General features: G+C 47.7%; 1 protein-coding gene across 1 annotated transcript in view; it reads left to right on the top strand.

The window, feature by feature from the left end:
• The window catches only part of NET1 (neuroepithelial cell transforming 1), a 77,144-nt gene that overhangs the window by 31,308 nt on the left and 19,268 nt on the right, over positions 1–26,568 (top strand). The window contains exons 2-3 of the mRNA XM_032797489.2: positions 6,001–6,067; positions 13,844–13,903. Of these exons, the coding sequence (XP_032653380.1) occupies positions 6,001–6,067; positions 13,844–13,903 (127 nt within the window). The remainder of the gene's footprint in view (positions 1–6,000; positions 6,068–13,843; positions 13,904–26,568) is intronic.

The raw sequence follows: 26,568 nt of genomic DNA, 5'->3' as shown, positions 1-26,568 counted from the left end.
TGCCTATCAAAAGCTACAGGAAATCTGTGGCTTGGGGTCAAACTAACAAACTCCCATAAGTCCTCTCCTGGCATCCCATAATTCATCTATATTTTGCCAGTGCCATTTTTGAACAGCTGTCTGGCCACATGGAGAATGCATTGCTGAGCACCACAATCATGATCATGAACAGGATGACACATCTGTATTGACAGTCACCTAGGCCAGGGGTCGACAACCTTTCAGAAGTGCTGTGCCGAGTCTTCATTTATTCACTCTAATTGAAGGTTTCCCGTGCCAGTCATACATTTTAACATTTTTAGGTCTCTTTCTATAAGTCTATAATATATAACTAAACTATTGTTGTATGTAAAGTAAATAAGATTTTTAAAATGTTTAAGAAGCTTCATTTAAAATTAAATTAAAATGCAGAGCCCCCCGAATTGGTGGCCAGGATCGGGGCAGTGTGAGCGCCACTGAAAATCAGCTCGCATGCTGCCTTCGGCATGCATGCCATAGGTTGCCTACCCCTGGTCTAGGCAGATGAATTTGGCTCTGTGGCTCCATCCAGCTTTGGATGCCTTACGCCGCAGCAATATAGCTGCAGGAGGAGAAGAAGCAGATAGATGAAATCAAGCAGTTACTTCTGCAGGGTGTTTATCTGGAGCAGCTTTACTCAGTGGATTGCCCTTTGGGCTCAGCTGACTAGCACTGGCAGGTGGGACAACATAATGCTGCAGAACTGGGATGACCAGCAGTGATGGCAGAGCTACAGAATGACAAAAGCCACTTTCCTGGAAATCTGCACAGTTTGCCTTTGAGCTGCAGCAATAGGACAAGAGGTCTCCTCAGCATGGAGAAGCATGTGGCTATCGCTGTCTGGAAGCTTGCCACATCCCGTTGCTACTGGTCAGTAGCTAACCAGTTGGCTGTTGCTAGATCAACCACTGGGGCTGTTGTCATGGATGTTTGTAAGGCTATGAGAAGCGTGGTGCTGTGCCATGTCATAAAGCTTAACAATGCACAGGAGGTTATTGATGACTTTGCACAGATGCGCTTCCCACACTGTATAGGGCTGTTGATGGGACACATGCCTATTCTTTGCCCCCTACACCAACCCAAAGACTTCATCAACAGGGAAGGATATTTTTGCCAGGTACTTCAAGACCTGGTTGATCACCATAGAAAGTTCACTATTATTAACATGGGAAGATCTGGAAAGGTCCATAGTGCCAGGGTCTTTAATAACTCAGGCCTGTTTTCTGGAATGACCAAGGGAATTTTTGCACACCCCACCCCCGCAGACTCTGTGGACATTAATGGATCAGTGGGAGCAGGAGGTGGTGAGGCTTTCTGAACATTATGGATGGGTGCTGGATGGAGGTGGCCTGTGATATAGATGCATAGATATACATCACAGGCCACCTCCATCCAGATATATAGATTAGATATACACCTCTACATCGATTGTGCAGCCGCGCCTCCCCTTGTTATATTCGAATTTGTGTTATATTGGGGTAGAGGTGGATAGATAGGTAGGAGGTCAGTCCCTTCTGGCCTTAAACTCTGACAGCCAGAGAGGGTGCCTCTGAGAAATTTCCCAAAAGGTTGGGGAAACAGGGTTAGTGATGCATTTTTTTCTCCTACTTTGAGGCCAGGGTGCAGTTGTGGGTAATGAAGGTGGCATAATCAAGGCGATAACTGAAATGTTGTGCATTGATTTTATTTGGAGTTGATGCTATGGGGCTAGGCTTAAGCTGTACCTCCATGAAACTCTTCAGCAGAGTTGTATCAAAATATATAATGTTAACAAATGTAGCACCCCCTCTCCATCTAGTTGCCTTCTTTAATGCCAATCTGCTTACAGGTTTTGATAGACAGGCCTACAGCCCAAAGGACTCACAAGTGGGAGGAGGTGGTAAGTCCTTCCACAGGGTTTAATATGCAGCAGGTTATAAAATCCCCAAACCCTCACTCCCTGGCTTGAGGACACAGTTCAGGGAGTAGGGTGTCCCCAAAACAATTTCCCTGACTGACTGACTAAAAGATGGTACACTCACGAACTCCATGAATGATCCTCAGGTTCAGAGATGACTCTGGACTCCTCGGTCACTGCAGAGGCACTGATCTCTGCTGGCAGTGATCCTCTTCAGGCAGGAGTCAGGCTGCCTCAGTCCCAGGATTTCCCCTCACCACAAAGGGGTGCAGGGCTCAAGGTGCAGGTTACACAACCGTACTAAAATCCGAACTGTAGTCTCCTAGCCCAGCATCCAGACACGCTCCCAGCAGGCAGTAGCCCTGGACTAGCAGCCAGAGCAGAGCTGACCAAGTGGCGACTGGTCTCACCTACGGAGCTGGAGGGTAGCTCAGTCTGGCTGGGGAAATTTCCCAGGAAAACTCTACAAACTGGGAGTCCTCGGTGGAGAAGGAAAACCCAGCTGAGAGATCTTGCTTTTAGGTCCCTAGAGGCCAGTTCTCAGGGGGAACCCTGCATGCAGGCCTGGGACTCACCAGCTCCCCACACAGCCAGTCCTGCCCTGGCCCTGGCCCTGGCTGGCTCCAGACTAACTCAGAAATGGCTTTTCCCCTTTCCTGAACTCGCTGGGAAGGGCCTCTCGCTCCCTATTGGTTGCTGGGCAGATTCTGAGTGTGCTGTGGCTCCCCCTCCCTACCAGGGACAGTGCGCTTCTCACTGAGCTGCCAGCACACAGAGCCCTAGGAATCTAGGTAATCTCCTTCAGGGTTACACAAACAACAGGGGAAAGAATTACACTACTTCAAGATTTTTGCCTGTTTTTGTTTTTTGTTTAGTTTTTTAAATTCAAGACCAATGGAACTGTGACATGGCCAAGTGATGGAGTGCTCACAGATTCTGTAGGTGATGCGCTTCGAGGTGTTCTTCATTTCCAGAACGGTTGATTGTTGTGGGAAAGACCAGTAATTAGGATGGTGGTTCTAATATGATGTGTGTTCCTTAATTTGCAGGACAACGCAAGGCTGGGGTGCAGTGCTTGACCTTTGTAACAAAGATGCTCCATCACAGCTGTTTGCCTCTGCGTCATGTCTTTCCAGGGCCATGTGCTCCATTTCAGTCCTGTGAATGCTGCAGGAAACCATCACTCCACATGTCTGTCTTTGTGGCCCTCTGTTGGGATGCTGTCACTGTTTCCTCAAAAATATCCTCTCTTGTCTTCCCCAACCCTGCTATTGGAAATTTGTCAGTCTCTCAGGAGTGATAGCTCTCCTTTACGCATAGGCCATGGCACTGTAGGTGCTAAGGGAAATCCCAATCTGTAATAGATTGGGTTAAACATTTCAGTCCAGTGAACTGGAATTTTCTGATGAAACTGTTTTGTCTAACATTTTCAAACTAGCTCTAGTCACAAGCTCACAAAGAAAACACAGCGCTGTAAAATCTTCCCTATTAGCTGATTCAACTGACGATGTCAGAAAGAGGGAGCGACCCTTTGTTTTGGACTAGTAGTTTGAGATGCAGAAACTAAACTTTGGGCAAAAGTGCCTCTTAATACGATATCCAGAATAAACTAAATGTTGCTGGAAATGTATGTTGAATCCACTAGACAGTGAAATTTGGAACACAACTTGTTGGGTCAGCACAGTGCTAGTACTGTAGAATGACTTCGATCAGGGATCTCAAATTCAGATCACCACGAGGGCCACATGAGGGGTAGTACATTGGTCCGAGGGCCGCTTTACTGACACCTTTTCATATAAAGGTACAAAAGCCTACTGCCCCTGACCCCGCCCCCACTCCACCCCTTCCATAAAGTCTCATCCCTGGCCCTCCTCTTCCCACCCTTTGCCCGCCCCATTCCAAACCCTTCCCCAAAGTCCCCACCCCAACTCTGCCTCCTCGCCTCCACTCCAGCCCTTCCCCAAATCCCCGCCCCTCCTCTGACTCCTCCCCTAAGAGCGTGGCTCCTCGCTCCTTCCCCCTCCCTCCTGGAAAGCACTAAGTGCCTCCAAACAGCTGTTTGGCGGCGGGAAGTGCCTGGAGGTAAGCAGAGGAACAGGGACTCAGCTCGCTGGGGGGCTTAGGGGGGTGGCGGGTGAGGGGAGCTTGGTGGGCCACAGCAAATAACTCCATTGCATGTTTGAGACCCCTGACTTAGATGGAGACAGTGGTGGTGTGGCCGTATCGGTCCCAGGATATTTTTATTTAACATTATTCTGAAAATATTGCTTTTTGACAGTTTTGCTTTGTTGATGAGGATGACTTATTGTAAGAGCAAGCTTCAGTTGCAAGTTTATGCAAAAGCTGATAGCCTCATTTTCAAGATTCAGAGGACCTGCAGCTTCCATTGATTTCATCTCCGTTGAGATTGGAAAATGAGGCCAGATGTTTTTACTTCTCTATGTCAGGATTGGTGTGGGATGTTTAGTTTCCTAAACTTGTATAGTTAGGAAAGTTATCACTTAGTATAGCTGATTGGTTCAGATTTTTGACCTGTTTAGTCATGCTGCCTTGTATTGTTTCATTGGGCTTCCTTGTCTATAGCCATCTGTTGTTTCTCATCTTTTACTTTGAGAGTAATCTCCTTGGGGCAAGAACTGTATTTGTTCTATTTTTATACAGCACCTATCACAATGGGGATCTGGTCCTTGAGGAGGGCTCGTGGGCCCTATGGTAATATAATTAATAATAAATAGATGGCAAATGGGGGTGAGGTTGAGGTCCAAGAGGTGCTCCTCTTGCCCCAGACAAAATGTCTGTGTGGACAATTGCTCATAAGGAGTGGAGTATTCACCCACTGCAGTAGCGTAGCTGGTGGGATTGAGTGGAAGCAGCTGTTTTCGCTCTGGCCGGAAGACGTGGAAGTGGCGCCTGCTGGCCGCATGGCCAGAGGAGCCACGGGGCAGCAGCGGCAGCCCGGCACGGAAGCGGCGCCTGCCAGCCACGCTGCCCGCCGCAAGGCTGGAGGAGCTGCGGGGCGGCAGGCCATCTCGGAAGCCGTGCCTACTGGCTGCGCTGCCCACCACACGGCTGGAGGAGCTGTGGGGCGGCAGGCTGGCGCAAAAGCGCAGAAAGGAAGGTGAGAGAGGGGGTCCGGTGTGGGGGCGTGGCCAGAGGGGGAGGCAAGGGGGCATGGCCAGAGAGGGAGCCAAGGGGGGCACCTTTTTTATGTTTTTTGCTCCCTTTACCCTGAAAACCTGGCTACGCCACTGACCCACTGGCTCTGTGGCCTGTAATCCTTTAATCCAGAAGCCCATCAGAAGAGAAGTCTGAGATCTCGTATACGCTACAGGTTACTTAAGTATAATTTATGTCGCTCAGGGTTGTGAATAATCCACACTCCTGAGCAATGTAAGTTATACCAACCTAAGCGCCGCTGTAGACAGAGCTATGTCAGCTGGAGAGACATAGCTACTGCTTCTCTTAGATCATCTCCATCACAATCGCTGCTGGATGCAGCTGATCCACAGTAAGTGCTGTAATGTAAGTGTAGCTTGAGGCTCATGGTTTTCTTCGTAAGGGAGGGGCTTTGACACCTGAGTCGGATTCTTAAAATCCTGGCAGCGTCTTCTATGATTAAGTTAAGAAGCAGCAACCTTCTGATCTGTCAGGCAACAATCAAGATTGTTTGGGCATTCTCTCAAATCGTACCCTCCCTTCAGGTTACAGTTGTGCCTCTGAGGAAGAATTCAGAAACAGAAGATTGAATCTCAGATGGTATCCTCCTGGTATTGGTTATTTTTTTTAGCATGGTCTGTCTCCTTGGGATGGTTCTGTTCCAGGCCAGGTTCCATCCATTTGAAATGAGGTACTTCATGTTGGACTTTGGCTATTATAAGTTGGTTACCCTGAGCTGAAAAAAGCCACAGGAAATGTGTTTTGTCGCAGAGGTTACCAGTATTCAGAGCTGATTTGGGACCCTTGCTCAGATTTGACAGGGTTAGCATGGGATGTTGTTACACCACAGGATTTTAAAACAACTAAAAAGGGAAAGGGGGAATGAATTGTAGCTACTTTATTTACTTTTATACGTTCTCAACTCACAGATATCCTCTGCGACGAGGCAGCTCTTTCACATTTCTAACTCCTGGGCCCCAGTGGGACTTCACTCTGGTGAGTAAAGCATACACTGTATTTGTATGTCAAAAGCTTGTCAATAAATAAGGTTCCTTCTTCCTGCATAAGGAAGAAGGAAACATATTGTTCTCTTTCTGGTTAGGCAAATATGAACACTTCCTCACTGAGACATTCTGAGACTCTTGAGTAGCTAGTGAATCGTACATAATAGAGCTGATCTGCCTTGTTGGCCTTAACTTGATCATATGCTTGTGGCTCTCTGAGTGTCAAGATGGTACTTCCCATTGTTTTTATTTAGGCTACTGCTTTTGCTCACTTAGCAGGGTAAATGTGACTGAGCTGGTACTTGAAACAGGGTTTAGAACAGGACTACAGAAGTAACATTTTGTAATACTGAAAAGCTGTAGCTTATTTATGGGTATAATAACTGAAGCATCCATAAGCCTTACTGTGGTAACGCTTGTCCTGTATTCTCCCTATTGCCCTCTTTGGCTTGTATTTCACTGGTCACTCTTCAGGGAATGGGCATTGACGTTTCATATATGTTTATGAGGTTGTGTGAATAATAATGTAGTGAAGTAGGGGAAATAAAATCCTGACTAAAAAAAACTTTCTAAGGTTTTATCTGATGGTTACAGATTAACTTAATATTCATTTTTGAATCGCAATAATTAGCCCTACAAATTATATCCTCTCAAATGAACCTGCTCCAGGGTCACAGATTGAAAGCATTTGAAGCAATGAACTTATTTATCTCCATTTTCTATGTATGTTTTTTTCTGCTTTTCATTTTGGCTGTTTGTATACTAATGTTTTGTTCTCTAACTCTAAGGCTGAGGCTACACTGGCAGTTTTGCAGTGCTGGTAGTTACAGCTGTGCTCGTACAGCTGTGTACGGCCAGCGCTGCAGTGTGTCCACACTGACAGCGGCCAGCGCTGCAGTGTGTCCACACTTGCACCAGTTGCAGCGCTGTTGTGAGTGGTGCATTGTGGGCAGCTATCCCACAGAGCACCTCGTCCCATTTTGTCGCTGTGGGTTGTGGGAGGGGCCGGGGTTGCGGTCATTGCTTCCTGTTCAACCACCCGTGCGGGTTCATCGCTTCCTTTTCAACCCGGTTTGGTGCACTGTGGTCTGATCACGTGATTTTCAAGAGAAAGGAGCTCGAGCTGCTTGAGGACATTGCTGAGATGTTGCCCACATCAGTCTGCGTGGAGCTATCCTTTGCTCCAAAGTGACGTGGAGATCAGATGATGAAGTAGATGGTGACGACCTGACAGTAAATGCTTGGTGCAGTAACAGCGTGCCTGCGCGTGAACGCCGCTCTCGCGCTCGCGCGAACAAGCACTGAGTGGTGGGATCACATCGTCTGCAAGTCGGGATGACGAGCAGTGGCTGCACAACTTGGATGCGAAAAGCACTTCATGACTTGTGCTGAGCCGCCCCAACCCTGCAGCGCAAGGACACGAACTGAGAGCTGCCCTGCAGGAGAACGGTGGTATGCAGTCGGGCTAGGCTACTCCACAGTACCGATCGGTCGCACAGTTTGGAGGGAAGTCGACCGTTGGAATGCTGATGCAATTTCAGGTTATCGCATCTGTTCGGAAGAAACGTGAGTCTGGCGAATGTGCGGACATTGGGATGGCTTTTGCACAAATGGTTTCCCTAACTGTGGGGAATAGATGGACGCATATTCTATTCTGGCACCACCCCACCTGGCCACCGAGTACATTAAGGGGAAGGTATTTTCCTATGTGCTCCAGGCGCTTGGGATACCATGGCGTCACTGATTTCACAGATGCAGAACGGGTGCATGATGACGGCTTCAGAACAGTGGCTGTTCAGAAGCTGCAGGCAGGATTTTTCCCAGACCGGAAGATCACATGGTGGAGTCGAATACCGTGTGTCCTTGGGAACCCGTTTACGCTTAATGCGTGTCATGAACCGTACAAAGGACTGACATGCAAGGACGGTTCACTACAGGCTGAGCCGGTGCAGAATGACCGTGGAGTGTGCTTTTGGCTGTTTAAAGGGGAGTGGAGAGTCGTACGGAAGCTAGATGTGGGGGAAAGCAGTCCCAGCGATTATAACCGCGTGCTGTATCCTCCATATATTTGTGAAGGAAGAGTGAAACTTCATTGACGAATGGACCTCCGAGGTTCAGCGGAGCTGAATTTGAACAGCCAGAGAGCAGGGCGACTAGAGAGGCCGCACAGTGCTTCAAGGATAAGGGATGCCTAGGAGCACTTTGAGGCTGAAAGCCAACAGTAATGTTGAGTGCTTCCACTGCAGTTAGAGCATTGCTCACAGCAGTTACCTGCAGTGGTTTCATTGATTTGCAGTTCCTATTTATCTTGTAGTGATGTACAGTTTCTGTAATAATAAACAGTGAATAAAAGACAAGAAATCCTTATTAAAAATACAGTACATAACAGGAAGGGGGGTACGGGATTAGCATTACACTCACAGGTTTGAATATGTTCTTCCTTGGGGTTGCACTGCCTGCTGCTGCACTTGGGGCACTGCCTGCTGCTGCACTTGGGGATTAAATGCTGCATGGTGATGGGTGTGAGTGCATGGGTAACGGTCGTAGTTATCAGGGCTGTGAGGTGAACGTTACTGGTGTTGGGAGGGGTGGTGGTAAGCCGATGCTGGGAAGGGGTGTTTGAGGACATTGGGCCACATGTGCTGTTTTGGGATGGGCTGAGGCATCCATGGTTGTGGTCTGCCTGCATGTCACCATTGTCTGATGAGCTCTGTGTTGCGTTCCATGAGGTTAGCATCGATCTCTGGCTGTCTTTGCTTCCTGATCCTTTTTAAGCTACGTCTTTCCTCCAATCATGTATCTTTTCTGTCTGTGATACATGTTAATAACTGCTTTCACAAGCTGTTTTCGATTTCCTAGGTTCTTTCGTAAGTTTCTTAGCCTTCAGAATGTCTTGCCAGCGGGACTCAAGGTCACTTAAAAACAGAATAAATTAATACAGAGGAACCATTGTTTGTAGAGATTGTAGTCATTCAAAAACACAGTGTGACCTACCACTTGCTGGACGCTCTAAAGATGATAGAATAAAATGGTGAGTTTACACCGCTGATCACAGGGGAGAGGTTGCTGATTGGTCTGTGCTGGAATAACACATGCGCACTCCTGGGAAAGGAAGTTTGGGAAACCATGGGGTTTGGGGAAAGCAAAATGATGCTTGGAAAAAAAAACATCTTGCACACGTGGCTCGGAGGGTGGGGGGTGGCTGGGTGCCTGCCTGGTTTTTCAGTACTGCTGGCCACGAGGCTTAAGGCAGACCGGTGCTGGGGAAAGCCATCTTACACGCAGCTCCGGGGAGGGGTCGGGCTGGTGCCTGCCTGGCTTTTTCAGTACCTGGCTGGCAGGGGCTTAGGCAGACCAGGTGCTGGGAAAAAAGCCATCTTGCACGCGGCTCGGGGGTGGGGGGGGGGCTCATTGCATTTCTACTCTGTAGGGATGGTCTGTATGATAAAGAGTGTCTGCGTTTGTGTGAATATTGTGCGACTTTCTCGATTATTTTCTGATGATTGATATACTTGTTTGAGGTGGTATAATATATTCATTATTATGGAAACTTAAATAACTATGTCGTTATGCTAGCAGATTATTCTCGGTATTATTAAGATGTGTATTCTCCTTGTCGGTGTTTGATACTCTAGTAGGTCCTGTGTATAAGGAGTTGGTGATTAGTTTGTATATAACTTTTTAATTGTTATATTGTAGATTTAGTCTTACTCTGAGTTGGGTCTGCCGGGCTTTTTTCAGTACCTGGTGGCAGGGAGGTTAGGAGGGGAGTTTCTGCAGCAGAAACACATAAGTTGTTTGAATAAAGTTCTTAACTGGCACGGTCCGTGTGTTCCTCTAAGTAGGCTCCCGGATTTGGCTTGCTTCCTCCTGTGTTAAACAAGAATCCTGATTGCGTCGCAGCACATTTCAGCCCTTGTTATTCTCTCCCTGTGCCACGCTCGGTCTCCCTTCACCCTTGTCTCCCGGCTGTGAACTGTCCGATACTCCTTGGATTGGCAGTGGGTTACTCCGTTTCGCATCCGGCTCTTGTTTAAACCGGAGGTAGGTGGGGCAGCACCAGGCGGATCGGTTTCATCACGGGCTTTGTGTAGGCACTTGCTCAGCTCTTTTCACCTTAACCCTTCACTGAATGGATCTCGTCATAGCTGTCTGCATTGACTTGTGATATCTGGACGTAGTATTCATATTTCTACGGTGAGCCGCTGGGATGGCTGTTTTTCTCCCGTATAGCACTAATTAGTCCAGCAGTTCGGCAGTGCTCTGCTGGGAACGTTTGGGGCGTGGGGATGGATTGCTGATTGATGATTGCACTCCATGCCTCGCTGGACAGGAGTGGATTTTACAATTCGGGGATTTTAAGGATGGATCAGCTGAGCCGGCAGTGGAGTGCTTAAAGCGTGCCGGGAGGCTGAAGGAATGCTGGATAAGTACCTTTACTGGAGCAATAACACGGGTGAGGTCCAGCCTGATGACCGCGCTGCTGCACGCAGCGCTGGACTCCCTACACCGGAAGCAGACACAGGTGTACAGCCAGCGCTGCAAACAGGGAGTTGCAGCGCTGGCTGAGCTTTTAAGTGTAGACACCTGCTAAGTTGCAGCCCTGTAACCCCCTCACCAGCGCTGCAACTTGCAAGTGTAGCCATGCCCTAAATTAGATTTAGTGCTACTAGACTGCATGCCCCACTAATGGAAACTGCAAAAATCAAGGAGACTGGTGTTGAATGAGTTAACTGTTTATCTGCACTCTGCCATCAGTTCCCACTATCAATCTCAATTACCTGCTCTTAATCTCAGTGCACATAGTTTCTCCTTCATCCTGAAGAGCTAATGGGCACCCTAGAACTTCAGCTCTGCTCTGGAGGCAGCTTCTCTTTCTGACAAGCCGCTTGTGACTTGCTAGAGACAAGTTCTGGATGGACCTGAGGAAATATTTCAGACTGGGACTTTCCTCCACAGAATTATCAACTGTAAGGAGAGTCCTTGTATATAGAGGATGTCCCAGTTTTACTTAAATGAGCTTGGATAGGTGACAAAAACAGCTAAAAGAGGGTATGGATAATGGAGGATGAATCCCTGAGTCCTGTTGGCCACGAGTCCCCACCCTTGCTGCAGAGTCTAGGGCCACATCTACAGTTGGAAGGCTTTGCCAGTATAGTTATACCAGCATACCATATCCACAGTCCATCTAGTGTGGATGCAGTTATACTCGCAAAACTTATTTTGTCACTAGAGCTTATTCCAGCCAAGGCCCCTCCTTCCCCAAGTGAAATAAGCTATGCTGGTGTAATTGCATCTACACAAGGGTATTTTACTGGCATACCTATATTGATCACCACATGACACCTCATCGCAGCCTTGAGTGACATACTTATGTTTTTGAAGTTTATAGTGTAGACCTGGCCTAGTTCTTTGGTTCCAATGGACAACAAAGCCTCCTAACTTAAACTCCTCCCCTACTTGCATGCCTGCATTAGCCCTCCTCTTTCAAACTTTCCAATGCCTGTACACAATCAGTGCCCAGGGGATAAGTCCCATTGAAAGTTGGGTTGAACCTTGGCGTTGATGTGAGACCTGCTCATTGGAAACCTTCGCATGTTCTCGTGTTTGAAACCAATACTGACCATATTGTTTGTAGAGAGGCAAGGTAGGTGAGGTAAAAGATAAAATATGTTACCTCACCCACCTTGTCTCTGTCATATCCTGGGACCAACAGGGCTAGGACAACACTGCTAACAACATATTGTTTTTGTTACAAGAGACATTTGTCTGAAAACAAAGTCTTTGATCTTTGGGGAGTAAGTTTCGGTCCTGATGCACATTCCTCACCTGAAGTTCTATTCCTCTTCTAGGAATCCCAGGTTGACAATAAGCAGCAGAAAGTTCTTTGTTCTTTAGGTATTTGCCAGCTATTTTCATGCAAGTGTTCCTGGGTAATACAGAATGAGTGGGGGGAAATGAGATGACTAGAATTGTTTGCAGAATTTTGTTTGACATATTACTGGATCTTTACATTCCACCCCTAACGGTTATATAAAGCTAATACTAATGGCATTCTTTTGTGTCTGTCTTTATGCTGTTTTGCTTACTTGTTTTGGAAAGACTTTTCCCTCCAAGAGTTTCATTTAAAAAATGTTCATGCTTTTTTCATTACCTCTGTGGTAGCCTGAATAATACTTCCTGACTTTTTTATAGTCTAATACCTTTCATAGAAATATATTTTCCACATGACCTGAGTTTCTCAAGAGGGTTTACATATCATGTCTTTGATTGTGACTATTGCTAGCCAGACACATAGTGTCATAAAACAGTGTTTATCATGGTTTTCCTTCTGCTATGCTGGTTAAGCCTTCTGATTTGAGCAGTTTGAACAGGTGGGTTTTTTGGAATCTGTTTCTGTCTTGGCGCCCTGTGAGAATTATACAGCTGGCTCTGTTTTGAAACTGTGTTGGGCAGGGGGAATGAGGAACTGGACAATGCAGTACTTATTACCCAAGTCTAGCCAGTTTAAAAACAAAACCTTGGCTTTGCTTCAGAGCCCGAGGTTGGGTCCAGAGCTGTGTGTTGAAGACATTAGTATACTTGACTTGCATAAAGGAGGCGGGGGGGATCTCGAAACCAAAAAGATGTGGTATCTTGTATTGTTGCAAGTTCTAGTCAAAAATCTATTTTGAACTTTTTATTGAACTTAACCTAAAAAACAAATACGAACCTGCACACATTATCAAGCCAGCCAAAAATCTCTTCTGAAATAATGGCATTGAGTTCCATATAAGCCTCACAAATGAAATGCTGTACATATATATTTTATAAGAAGCTTTTCCTCAATCAGCAAGTGGACCTCAGTCACTCTACTGGAGAGTTTGTGTATTATCTTTTAGAACTAAAATATTCAGACAATAAAATGACTGAAAACTGTGGAAACTCTAACTTCTGTTTGGTACTCTGGAAGGAAAATACTAATGTGAGCTAATGGATTTCTGTACTTTTGTAATTAATATTTAAACATAAATTTGTCTAATATGTACTGGTAAGAAGACTTATTGGGGTGGGAAAGAGTTGCCCAGTGGCATAAGTGAAAACATTCTAAAATAAAGTGTGGGGTTCTTGGAATACAGAAGGGGAACTAGAAGATACCCTTATACCCCAAGCTGTACTCTCACCAACATTGCTGGGATTTTCGAGGCCACCTTAGGCTCCTCTGAGGAGCTCATCCAAGGAGATGGAGGTACATTTTGGGGAATAATGGTATCGTCTAAGTCCCGTTCAGGGTTCTAGAACCCCAACTACCATTGACTTTCAGTGGGAGCTGGCACCTAACTCCCTTAGACCCCTTTCAGAATCCCAGCTTTATTAACTGCTGAGCTTGGAAACCATAAAAAGTATCTCATTTAGTTAAGTAAATACCTGAATCCATTCAGAGAGCTAACTGCCACATGAATGCACTTCAGTCTCCATTGCTTTAGTTTTTCCTTGTTGTCTTTTGGTTCTTTCTTCACAGTCATAATTATGGGGAGCATAAAGAAACAAGTAAACTTATAAATGTATGATTTGTGGATGCAATAAAATGACAAGACTAAATGATTTTTGCCATTGCAAAATTACTCGTGCAATTATTTTCACTCATAGTTCTGCAGGTGCAGTAAGGAGGGCATCTTTAGGTTGGTTTCAAAATCAGGCCGTGTGTGTGTGTGTGTGTGTGTATAGGGAGGCATGCTTTCTACAGTATAATCAAATGGTTAGATATGATTGGTTTCTTTTATTACAGAAAAGGAAGCGTCGAGAGAAAGATGATGATGTTGTCAGTCTCTGCAGCCTAGATTTTAAGGTAAGTCAAGCATGGTGGTGTTCAACGTATTAGTCTATCAGGTTCAAATGTCCTGCTCTTGTAGTTTATCTGGCCCCTAGAAATTCCCCAATGTTTAATGTCTGGTGAAAGAAACCCAAGGAAGCATATGAACACGTTCAAGTGATGGGCACTTGAAATGTAAAATAATAGTGGTAAAAATGACACTTCAAATTCTGCTTTAATTCATATTTCACTTAGGGCTTGGCTACACTGGAGAGTTGCAGTGCTGGTGGTGGCTTTACAGCCTACAACTCACTCACCATCCACACTTGCAAAGCATATACAGCGCTGTATCTCCCTGGCTACAGCGCTGGTTGTACTCCACCTCGACCTGGGGAATAACAACTATAGCGCTGCTGATGCAGCGCTGCTCCATCAGTGTAACCACTAAAAGCGCTGTTATTGGCCACCAGAGGTATTCGGAGGTATCCCAGAATGCCTGTTCAGCCACACTGCTCATCAGTTCGAACTCTGCTGCCCTGGTCTCAGGTGACCAAGCGTCAGACCCACCCTTTAAATGCCCCAGGAATTTTAAAAATCCCCTTCCTGTTTGCTCAGCCAGATGTGGAGTGCAATCAGTGAATCTTTCCAGGTGACCATGGCTCCACTTGCAAACGAGCCCCAGCATGGAGCAATGACGAGTTGCTGGACCTCATCAGTGTTTACGGGAGGAAGCTGTGCAGTCCCAGCTGCGCTCCAGCCATAGGATTACGATACCTATGGGCAGATATCAAGGGCCATGCTGGAAAGGGGCCATGACCGGGACATGCTGCAGTGCAGGTTAAAGTGAGGGAGCTGCGGAGTGCCTACTGCAAAGCCCGCGAGGGAAACCGCCGCTCCGGTGCTCCTGCCGTTTTTACAAAGAGCTGGTCATGATACTTGGGGATGACCCCATCTCCACTCTGAGGACCACGATGGACACTTCAGAGCGGGGGGAGGAGGAGAAGGAAAGCGAGAGTGAGGGTACTGGGGTGGGGGGAGACACCCCAGAGTCCCAGGAGGCATGCAGCCATGAGCTCTTCTCAAGCCAGGAGGAAGGTAGCCAGTCACAGCAGCCTGTACTTGGTGAAGGACAAAGAGAGGAGCCGGTTCCCGGTAAGCGGCTTTTATTTTCAGGATGGAAATTTTGCGGGAGAGAAGGGAGGGTTCTGCATGCATGCATGCATGCCTAGATGCGGAACAGCGCATTGATGTGGTCTATCACGTCGCGGTAATTGGCCTTGGTAATCTCTTCAAAAGTTTCAGCCAGAGCGTGGGCAATGCGCTTGCTCAGGTTTCTTGGGAGAGCCACTGTGGTCCTTGTCCCAGTCAGGCTAACGCGTCCTTGCCACTGTGCCACGAGGGGTGGGGGGACCATTGCAAGACACAGGCAAGCTGCATAGGGGTCAGGGCGGAATCCGCATTGCAGTAGAAGACACTCCCGTGCTTCCTAAGTGACCCGCAGCAGAGAGATATCTTTCAGGATCAACTCCTGTGGAAAATGCTGGGATAGTGTTCAGTGTAGGTGTCCCCTGCAGCTGTTTGCTTTCCCCAACGCACAGAAACCCCGAGGACAGTACAGCCCTGAAACAATCAGTCCCCCTTACTCACCATTTTGGGGCTCCCTTGGGTTATGTGCACTCTCTTTGGGATGGGAAAATTATGCTATTGTGAAGACTGTTACTCTCCTTAACTGCGGGGGAATAACTGTCTGGTATAAACAGTGCTGCCTCTGTTAAGTGTTACATTTTTGCCTTTACAAATGCAACCTTGAGATCTCAGCTGCCTGTATTATCAACGGCTGAGAGACTACAAAACCTCTGGAAGAAGCCGCGAAAAAGCAAAGAAGACATGCTGCAAGCAGTTATGCAGCACACTGTCACAGAGAATCAAAAAGTGCAGGACTGGAGGGAAAGGGAAAGCAGGGTCTACCAGAGAAATGCAGTGGACAGGAAGAAAAGCACAAAGCAGCTGATAAGCCTCCTGGAGCACCAAGCAGACTCTATCCAGGCGCTCGTAGCCATGCAGGCGGGAGCACTATCGTGCCCGCCCCCTGCCACCCTTGTCCCAAAGCTCTTTCCCTTGTATCCCCATGTCAGCTCAAAACCCCCTTCCCCAGCATCCAGGTTCTTACCACCACCATCAGCTGCCTCCAATACCTGTACATTCACCAAGCAGCCCTGAGAACTATGACCCTTACCCTCTGCATTCAACCCCCCTCACCATGCAATATAGCCATCCTGAAGTGCAGCAGGAGCAGTTCATTGCACAGCCTCCAGACAGGACATAATTCAAACCTGTGACTGTACAGTTCACCACCCCACCTCCTGCCTTTTAGGTTCCCCAAAAACTTGTGTGTCTGTCATAAAGTTATTTTCTTTCAATAAATGAATCTGGCTTTGAAAAGAGTCTTTATTATTGCAGAAAGTCAAAGATACCTTAGCCCAGGAAAGAAACAGGCACTGCAAATCAGCTTAGGAAACACAGATTCCTACTAACATTGTAACCACTGTACTTCACTCCTGTGCAAGGCACCAAATATTACTGTTGTTTTCAGCCTCAAATTCCTCCCTCAAGGCATCCCTAATCCTTACAGCCCTGTGCTGGGCTCTCTAGTAGCCCTGCTCTCTGGCTGTTCAAATTCAGCAGCCAGGGCGTTGAACCTGGGAGGTCCATAAGCCTGACTGAATCTTTTCACCCCTTCCCTTCACAAATATTATGGAGGGTACAGCACGCGAATAAAACCACAGGGATGCTGCTTTCCCCCAAGTCCTTCTTCCCATACAGAGATCGCCCAGCGCCCCTTTAAATGGCCAAAAGCACACTCCACAGTCATTCGGCTGCACCGGCTCAGCCTGTAGTTGAAAAAACCGTTCCTTGCTGCTGTCAAGGCTCCCTGTGTACGGTTTCTCATGAGCCACGGGCATATCACAAGCACCTGGCGAGAACCATTTGGAGAATACTCCTTCCGATTAACGTACTCTGATGCTCAGGTGGGGTGGTGCCAGAATCAAAGGAATACGCGTCCCCATCTATCGCCCCTCCACAGTTAGGGAAACCCATTTTGGCAAAGCTATCCACAATGTCCTGCACATTCCCCAAAGTCACGCGGTTCTTCACTAGCAGGATGCGATTAATGGCCTGCAAACTTGCATCAACACGATTCCAAACGGTTGACTTTCCCACTCCAAACTGGTTCCCGACCGATCGGTACCCAAGTAGCTGTCTGGAATTGCCCAGCTTCCAGACTGCAATAGCCACCTGCTTCTCCACTGGCAGGGCAGCTCTCAATCTCGTGTCCTTACGCCGCAGGGTGGGGGCGAGCTCAGCACACAGTCCCATGAAAGTGGCTTTTCTCATCTGAAAGTTCTGCAGCCACTGCTCGTCATCCCAGACTTCCATGACGATGTGATCTCACCACTCAATGCTTGTTTCCTGAGCCCAAAAGCGGCATTCCACGGTGCAGAGCATGTCTGTGAATGCCACAAGCAATTTCATGTCATACGCATTATGCGACTCACTATATCGTTGGACTCCTCACTGTCACTTTGGATCTTAAGGAATAGCTCAAATGCCAAACATGATGTGCTGGCGAGACTCGTCAGCATACTCCTCAGCAGTTTGGGCTCCATTTCCCACAGAAAACGCGCTGCACAGAAACCGTTGAAAGAGGCAAGATGGCGCCAAACGTGGACAGAAAAACAGGGATTACTGGGATGTGAAGCAATGCGTCACGGGGCGTTGGGACAGGAAGCAGAATGACCCGCACCCTCTGCTCCCTTCCCACAACCCACAGTGCCAGGATGGGAAGAGGTGCTCTGTGGGATAGCTGCCCATAGTGCACCACTTCCAACACCACTGCAAATGTGGCCACACTGCAGCACTGGTAGCTGTCAGTGTGGCCACACTGCAGCGCTTTCCCTACACAGCTGTACAAAGACAGCTTTAACTCCCAGCGCTGCACACCTGCAAGTATAGCCAAACCCTTAGGCACACACTATTGCACTTCAAGCAAACTGGACTTTATGATGTGTGTAACTCTTTCATATAGAAACAATGTGTTTAAGGTTAAAATGTGACACAAGTAAATGTTATGGGTGTTTAGGGTCAGAAAGCTGCTTCCAGGGAAACAATCCAAGCCAATTCTTTGGAAAGGGAAGATTGCTTGTTGTAGTTTAGCTGTTCTGACTATCTGAGTGTAAGCGAATTCTCAGACTAGGCGGAGAAAGAGAGATGAAATATTCCTTCTGGGAAGTAATAATTTGAGTTCATAGCTAATTAGTCTATATGGCTTTTTAATCTTGATTTCTAGTTTTTTGGTGGGGGCTTGTTTGTCCAACTGACACTCACCCCTCTATATCCTTTGTTGCCATGATTATTTTTGTGATTGTGCACTATTTTGTTAACTTCTCTATGCTGTGGTTGCGTGTCAGTCACAGCTTGCTGCTTTCCACGAATGATCGCTTCTATGCAGAAAAAAGCCTCTTCTACAGTGGATCCATTGCTCTGGACAAGCCTCTCCCTATATTTTTCTGGTATTTCAGTACATGTTCCTTCAAGTCAGGGCAAGAAAGAATATCAGATATGGCTGTTGTATCACAATAATGATATCTACACATTGGTTGAATGGTGGGGGGGGGGGGATTCAGTACCAAATTGATGTCATTTTGTGGGCTTGTCTATGCTATGGGGACTACAGCACCATAGCTATTCTGCACTAATCCCATAGGGTAGATGGTAGATATAGCAATGATCTGTCACTGTAGGTAATCCACCTCTCCAAGCATTGATAGCTAGGTCAAAAGGAGCATTCTTCCATCAACCTAGCTGTGTGTACACCAGACATTAGGTCGGCATAGCTACATCACTGAGGAGTATTTTTCACACTTCTGAGTGACAAAACTATATCAACCTACATTTTAAGTGTAAGCCAGGCCTGTGACTCCTCAGATTTTCTAGGAGTGGTATGTTCAGTAAACGTGCCAGTGCCAGCGGAAGGAACTTTAAAAAAAAAAAAAAAAAAAAAAAAGCCTCCATTCTGCTGGATTGGACAGAAATACCCATGAATTACGACTCACATCCACAGCAGTAGATCACTGGGAGGGTGAGGGGGGGAACTGAAAACTTTAGGTAATTTATTTGCCTTATAATAATTTTAATAGAGACTTCGGCAGGAAAGGAAGAGTCCCAGAGCACAAAGAGTTAAAAGCTCATACTGTGTCTTTTGTTTAACTTGACCTTTTTACTGTGTTTATTTTTAAATGGTTAAGCTATCCGTGACACTCTTACTTGATAATTCTGGAGTCGCACCTACAAAATACACTCAGACACTTTTTTAAAACTTTATTTATAGCTCTGATACTAGTCACTGTACAGCTTGTCCATAAGTTGTGTGTATTTAATGTACGTACGTGCCTTTTAACATAATTGGCAAGGTTTAGAAAATCCTTAAAGCCATCAGAGTCAAAGCTTTAGGGCAGTGGTTCCCAATCTAGGGATGCCGCTTCTTCAGGGAAAACTCCTGGAGGACTGGGCCAGTTTGTTTACCTGCCGCGTCTGCAGGTTCGGCCGATCACAGCTCCCAGAGGCCGCAGTTCGCCATTCTCGGCCAATGGGAGCTGCAGGAAGCGGCGGCCAGCATGTCCCTCGGCCCGCACCAAGTTTAAGCTGTTTACGAATGTTATACTTCTCCCCTTTTTGGGGGCACATCAGAAACCCATTGGTGACCTCAACCCTTCCCTAGACTCTTTAGTGGGCGTAGCAACCATAGATACTGTGTGTTGTCATGCCTTTGAACTGTTCCAATTACTTTTTCTGAAGTAAATCCTCAGTTTGCACAGCACACTGCATTGTCTCTGTACTGTTCTGTAAAGGGTGGAATGATTCATTTAGAGAGCACCTAGGCTGTGGGTTCTGAAAGCATGTACTCTGATGTTTATTAGCAACCAGATTATGACCTTTCTGTATCTGATAGGGAGTAGACCAAGACTGACGGTATATCTTGCCAGAAGCAAGATGAAGCCATGCTGAGTAGCATTCGTGAATCAAGTCTTGCTGGGCCTACAGTTCTTTAGTGAACATGGGTTGCTAATGTTTGGGAAAATAGAGTTCTGTTTAGGTGCTTGGGTAGGTGAAGGTACAGCTTTGGAAAAGGGAATTGTGCAAAGGAGATACAAATGAGCCTTATATTCCTCTCCAACCCTTACTTTTATGGGACCGTCTCATGTGAGTAAATGTTACTCAATATGAGGAAGGGCAGAGCTTTGTCCACGCTAGCTCTAGAGTTATATCAGTATTGTCAACAGAGGGAAATTATTGCCAAGAAACTCTAGTGTAGACAGTCACGGTCTTTGAAGAAAACAGGACGGACAAGACCTGAATTTCTAATGTAGAAAACAAGCTGAAAAACAAAATCCTTTCTCGGGCCACATTCTTCTTATTCTCCAGCACTTGGAATCTTTAAGTCATTGCTGGACGTTTTTGTAAAAAATATGTTGTAGTTCAACCATAAATTAATTATTGGGCTTAATTCAGGAATTACTGGGTGAAATTCTCTGGCCTATATTATGTAGCAGATCAGACTAAATGATCACAGTGCTCCCTTCTGGCCTTAGAATTTATAAATCCATGTGTCATAATGATGTACAAAAGGAGCATAAATCTGATTCTTCCCCCCTCCCTCTCGCTCTCCACCCCCGCCAACTGCAGATGCGTTTTAAAAGAAAACCATTTCAACTTTTGTCAGGTGTGGTAATGTAAATTCATGCAACAACTTGCCCATTCATGAGCTGAAAAAATGTATTTGGAAATAAATGTTAAAACTAGCATTTCTGAGATTGGCTGCTAGTCAGTACCACACCTCCCTAGAACATTTGAGACATGAGCAGTACAGGGAGCTTAAAGCAATTGTGTAAACACATTTCTCACTTGTGGTAATACTTTGCTGTTGAGACAAATTTTATATTTCATAAATGTCACAGGCTTCTACAGTAAAGTTCTTCTAACGTTGCATCCACATTAGCAGGACGGAAACTGATTTATGATTTCATATCCTGGGATCACATACCTCTAGAGTCACAAATATAAATGTTGTGGTAACTGTCTGCCAACTGACGTCTCAAATGTTTTTTTTCTGTCTTTCAATTTTTAATTAAAATTAGCATCTGGTCTAGTTCACTTCTGTTGTGTGGAATATTTGTAATTGTTTATTTTTATTCAATTCCATTATAATTATAGAGCCTTCTCATCATACCAATAAAATTCAGTATTTCAGACTGCATGTAAACACTTCATGTGACCCAGTAATGTTTCATGTGCTACTTTTGTCTGTTCTCAAGTAAACTGCTCTGAATTTTTGACATAGACTATAAATATCTGCAATGGAATGTTAAACACAGATCATAGTCAGTAAACAATTCGACAATACAGATGATGGTGGCTGATTTTGTTCAAGTTACAAAAATACAAAGAAGCATGAGATTGCCTGAATGTTAACGTGAGTTCGTATTTATTCAAGTATGTGCGTGTTATGCATGACAGTACACCTCTACCCCGATATAACATGAATTTGGATATAACGTGGTAAAGCAGCGCTCCAGGGCAGCGCGGCTGCGCACTCTGGTGGATCAAAGCAAGTTCGATATAACACGGTTTCACCTATAACACGGTAAGATTTTTTTGGCTCCAAAGACCAGTGTTATATCAGGGTAGGGATGTATATATGAGATGTTAAAAATAACTACTTAAAACCAGTATTTCTTCTTCGAGTGCTTGCTCATGTCCATTCGACTTAGGTGTGTGTGTTCGCCACATGCACCAGTGCTGAAAGTTTTTCCCTTCGCAGTATCCACATGGGAGCAGCTCCGGCGCCCCCTGGAATGGCGTGCACATGCCACAGTATATAGGGTGCTGCTAGTTCCCCCTCACCCTTGGTTCCTTCTTGCCACCAGTGATGGTGCTGGAACTGTGGCTGCTTCAGCTAGTGCTGTTGCTGCTTGTTCGTACAAACTAGTTATCTCTTGTATTATAGTGTATATAGTTTCTTAGTGTTTATAAATCCCTTAGCTATAGTTAGAGACTTTGTAGGTGCCAAACGGGACTTTGCCTCGAGATGGGGCATGCTCCAGTCCCCAGGTTTTAAGCCCTATGATCGCTGCAAGAGACCTGTACCCATTATTGATCCACGCAGCAGTTGTCTGCATTGCTTGGGCGAAGGACACATTAGTGAGAAGTGCAAAATTTGCAAGTCTTTCAAGCCAAGGACTAAGAAGGAGTGCGGTATTCATTTAAGAGGCTCCTTATGGAGGCTCCAGCTCGGCATCGAGTACCATGAACTACCGAGTAGCATGACCTACCGTGACCCACATCACCCCACTAGGACCATCCATTGGCCGGCACCAGTCCCCATCTGTGGCTCCGACCAAGAAGCCCAAGAAGGTGGGGCAAGGCCGGTCTCCAGCCTCCCGCAAGGGAAAGGATAAGACTGGGTGTTAGCAAGGTCCCATGCCTGCCAATTCTTCACTCACGTCAGGATCTCGAGTCCAAGCTCTGGTAGAGCAGTGTAGTCCAGCCCACTCTCTGCTGGCCACCTCGGATAGCGACAGAGGCATTGGTCAGCTCCGGGTGCTGTCCACGCCACAGGTCTTTCAGGTGGTGCAGGAGATCATGTCCTTCCTGGTCCCACCCACACTGGCTCCTGTGGTTCCCCAGTCACGCTTTGGTCCCCACCTCAGTGGCACCGTTCCCCGTCACGGGGAACCTCCCACCAGCGCTTGCCCTCCCATAGCCGCCACATATCTGACCATGAAAGGCAGACACAGCACACCCCCATTCGATCCCCGGACCTTGCGCACAGGCAGAGAGCCTCGAGGTGCAGCTAGCTGGCCACTGGGCACAGAGCTTAGGAGGCATGTGCCTCTCCCCTCCCCCAACAAGAGTACTAGTCCCAGCACTCAGTATCTCCGAAACCACAGTACTGATCCAGGGACCCATCGAGGGATCGACGTTACCATTCCTTGGACGGTCGCCGATCCCCGAGCATGGCATCACCATGTGCGGGTGCTTCCTGGCACCGGGCCCATTCTGACTACAGTCCCACTTCTCATCCCAGTACTGCTCGTCAACAGTGAGACGTAGATAGCCGGCTCCAAGCCGTCGTGGATCTGTCGAGCACTACCAGACTCCGGCCGGAGTGACTGGCACCAGTCAGGTCAGAGCCACCAATCCGTTGTCCTGGTCTCCTCTGAGCGACCGCTCAGGATCCAGCCCTGGTTTGGAGCGAGGTTCCCTGATGGTGGGACAAGCTCCGATACCAGTGGTACCAGCTACATTGTCAGCACCGAAACTAGCACAGTGGCCTCAAGCACAGTGGCCAGCACCGTGGTGCCCATGGAACCCGTGGGGGTTCACCCAGCCCTCCCAGGCCACCTGCTTGGTGTCTGGAGCCTTGGAGAGACCAGCTGCCTCTCTCTCCCACCCTCCTCCTTAAAGCCTTGGGTGTGAGGACCCCAACAGGTTCAAGAGGGAGCAGGGGAACAAGCCACTGGGCCACCAATGTTTGTGCAGGACCCTACGGCACCAACATCTTCCTCGTCATTGCCAGACAAGGCTATAATGGGCCGCCTTCCCCCGGTTCCTCCAGATGACGCTAAAGCGCCAAGGAACAACTGAAGAAGGTCTCTGCCAACCTAGGTCTCCAGGTGAAGGAGCTAGAGTAGCCTTCAGACTCTCTGCAATGTCCTCTGCTCCACAGCATTGACCAGAGTGGCTCTGTCCCTTCATGATGGGGTCTCTAAGATCACTAATGCCCTGTGGGAAACTCCCTCCTTCCGGTCACCCATCTCCAAGAGGGCTGAGCGCAAGTACTTGGTGCCATCCAAAGGCCACAAGAACCTGTACACCTACCCTGCTCCAAACTCCCTAGTGATAGAAGTGGTTAACCACAGGGAGTGACACGGTCAACCCAATGCTATATCTAAGAACAAAGACTCCAAGAGACTAGATTTGTTTGGGCGTAAGATTTATTCATCCTCTAGTCTCCAGTTTAGGGTTGCCAACCATCAAGCCCTCCTGGGACACTATGATTTTAACATGTGGCAAGCCATGGCCAAGTTTGAGGCTCTCTTCCTGAGGCTTCTAGGAAAGAGTTCTGGGCTATTATAGAGGAGAGCACGACTGTGGCCAGGGCGACACTCCAAGCGGTGGCAGATGCGGTGGACACTGCCACCAGAACCATGGCCTTGGTAGTCACCATGTGCTGGGCATCCTGACTGCTCCTCTCTGGCTTGTGCACAGAGGCTCAGCAGTCAATGTAAGACCTCCCCTTCAATGGGCAAGCCCTGTCTGCGGAATAGATGGACAATAAGCTCCATGGCCTAAAGGACTCCCGCACGACCCTTAAAATGCTGGGCCTGTATGTTCCCGGCCCTGCCCGCAAGCGGTTTAAACCACAGTAGCCTCAGAGCCAGGGGAGCCACCCTCGCCAGGAACCTCCATGAAAAATCCAGAGGCTACAAGAGATGTCCTAGCCAACAGCCTTCGCAGGCCTCTGTCAAACTCAACCTGCAATAAGCAGGCAGGCAAGTGCTCATTTTGAGGGTATGCCCAAGGGCGACCTACTGGGCTGTTCCCAGGATCCTCCCTCCCCCATTTTTGCCAAACACCTTTCTCCTTTCCTCCTTGCGTGGGCATCTATAACATCGGACCAATGGGTCCTCAATATGGTGGCATGGGGTTACACCCTTTAGTTAATTTCTACCCCTCCTTCCTACTCCATCCCCCCTGTCCCTCTTCAGGGACCCTTCTCACGAGAGTCTCCTCACGCAGGAATTAGATGGGTTACTGCAGCTAGATGCGGTGGAGGTCAGTCCTCCAGAGAACAGGAACAAGGGGTTCTATTCCTGCTACTTTTTAAACCTAAAGGTCAAGGGCAGACTGCAACCTATCCTGGATTTACGAGACTTGAACTGCTTCCTAGCAAAGCTAAAGTTCTGAATGGCCTCCAACATCCCTTTCCTGGATCCAGGAGACTGGTACACCGTCCTCGATCTGAAAGATGCGTACTTTCACATCACCATCTTTGAGGGACACAGACACTTCCTCTGGTTTATGGTAGGTCCCAACCACTGTCAGTTTGTGGTCCTCCCATTTGGCCTAGTGACAGCAAGGCGGATATTTACCAAGTGCATGTCGGTGGTGGCTGCTTACCTCAGATGTTGGGGTATCCAGATCTACCCGTACCTCAAAGAACGACTAGTCAAGGGCAGCTCCAAGTCCAAAGGCACGTCGCGATGCTTTTAACCACTTGCAGTTGCCTTGTCCTGTTGGTAAATGACAAAAACACCACATTAGTTCCAGTACATAGGATAGAGTTCATCGGAGCGGTGCTCGACTCAACTTGTGCCAGGATGTTCCTGCTGTTGGAGAGATTCGGGGCACTGATGGACCTCATTGCAGAAGTCTCCGTGTTTCCCCTGACCATGGCCAGGGTTTGCCTGTGCCTACTAGGTCACATGGCAGCGTACACATATGTGCTGCACCACACCAGGCTCTGGATGTGACCTCTACAGCAATGGCTGGCGACAGTCTATTTCCAGTCCAGGGACCACCTGGAAAAGGTTGTTACCATCCCCACAGCTATACTTATCTTGCTGCGATGGTGGACCAACCCGGAGAAAGTCCTGGAAGGATTTCCCTTTGTCAGCACTCCTCATTCAGTCAAGTAGGTTTTGGATGCCTTGGACTCAGCTGGGGGGGGGGGGGGGGAATGGCACCTCAGCACGCTCCAGTCCCAAGGTATGTGGTCTCCAGAGGAAACAATGCTACACATAAACGTCAAAGAGCTCAGGGCGGTCCGCAGGGTGTGCGCGGTCTTCCTACCTCACCTGTCGGGCAAGGTGGTCGGAGTCCTGACAGACAACACACTTTCGATGTTCTGCATCAACAGACAAGGTAGAGGACTATCCTCGACCCTCTGCCAAGAGGCACTCCGTCTTTGGGACTTCTGTATTGACCATGGAATCCACCTAGACACGTGTCACCTTCTGGGTGCCAAGAACATGCTAGCAGATCACCTAAGCAGGGACTTCTCCTCTCATCACGAGTGCGTGGTCCACCTGCAGGTAGCCAGCATGATCTTCCAGTGGTGCGGAACTGCCCAAGTGGATTTGTTCACCACCAGGCAGAACAGGAGGTGCCACAGGTTTTGCTCCAGACGGGGTCTGGGCAAGGGCTCCCTCTCCGACGCCTTCCTCCTGACTTGGGCAGGAAACCTGATGTACATGTTCCCCCCGATTCCACTCATCAGCAAAGTCCTAGCGAAAATCAAGAGAGACAAGGCTCAGGTTATCATGATTGCCCCAGCGTGGCCTCGCGAGGACTGGTTCGGGATGCTATCGAGCCTGTCGGTGATCCCTCCATGGATCCTGCCAAACCAACCGGACCTGCTATCATAGGATCACAGTCGAATCTTGCACCTCAACCTCGCATCGCTCCACCTTACGGCGTGCATGTTGCATGGCAGAACCTGGAGGAATGGGCCTGTTCGGAAGGGGTCCAGAAAGCCCTCGACCATAAGAACATAAGAACAGCCGTACCGGGTCAGACCAAAGGTCCATCTAGCCCAGTATCTGTCTATCGACAGTGGCCAATGCCAGGTGCCCCAGAGG

Source organism: Chelonoidis abingdonii, chromosome 1 (assembly GCF_003597395.2).
Source record: "Chelonoidis abingdonii isolate Lonesome George chromosome 1, CheloAbing_2.0, whole genome shotgun sequence".
NCBI classification, from domain to species: Eukaryota; Metazoa; Chordata; order Testudines; family Testudinidae; genus Chelonoidis; species Chelonoidis abingdonii.
The sequence above is the reverse complement of the archived record's forward strand: the minus strand, read 5'-3'. Positions and strand labels throughout refer to the sequence as shown.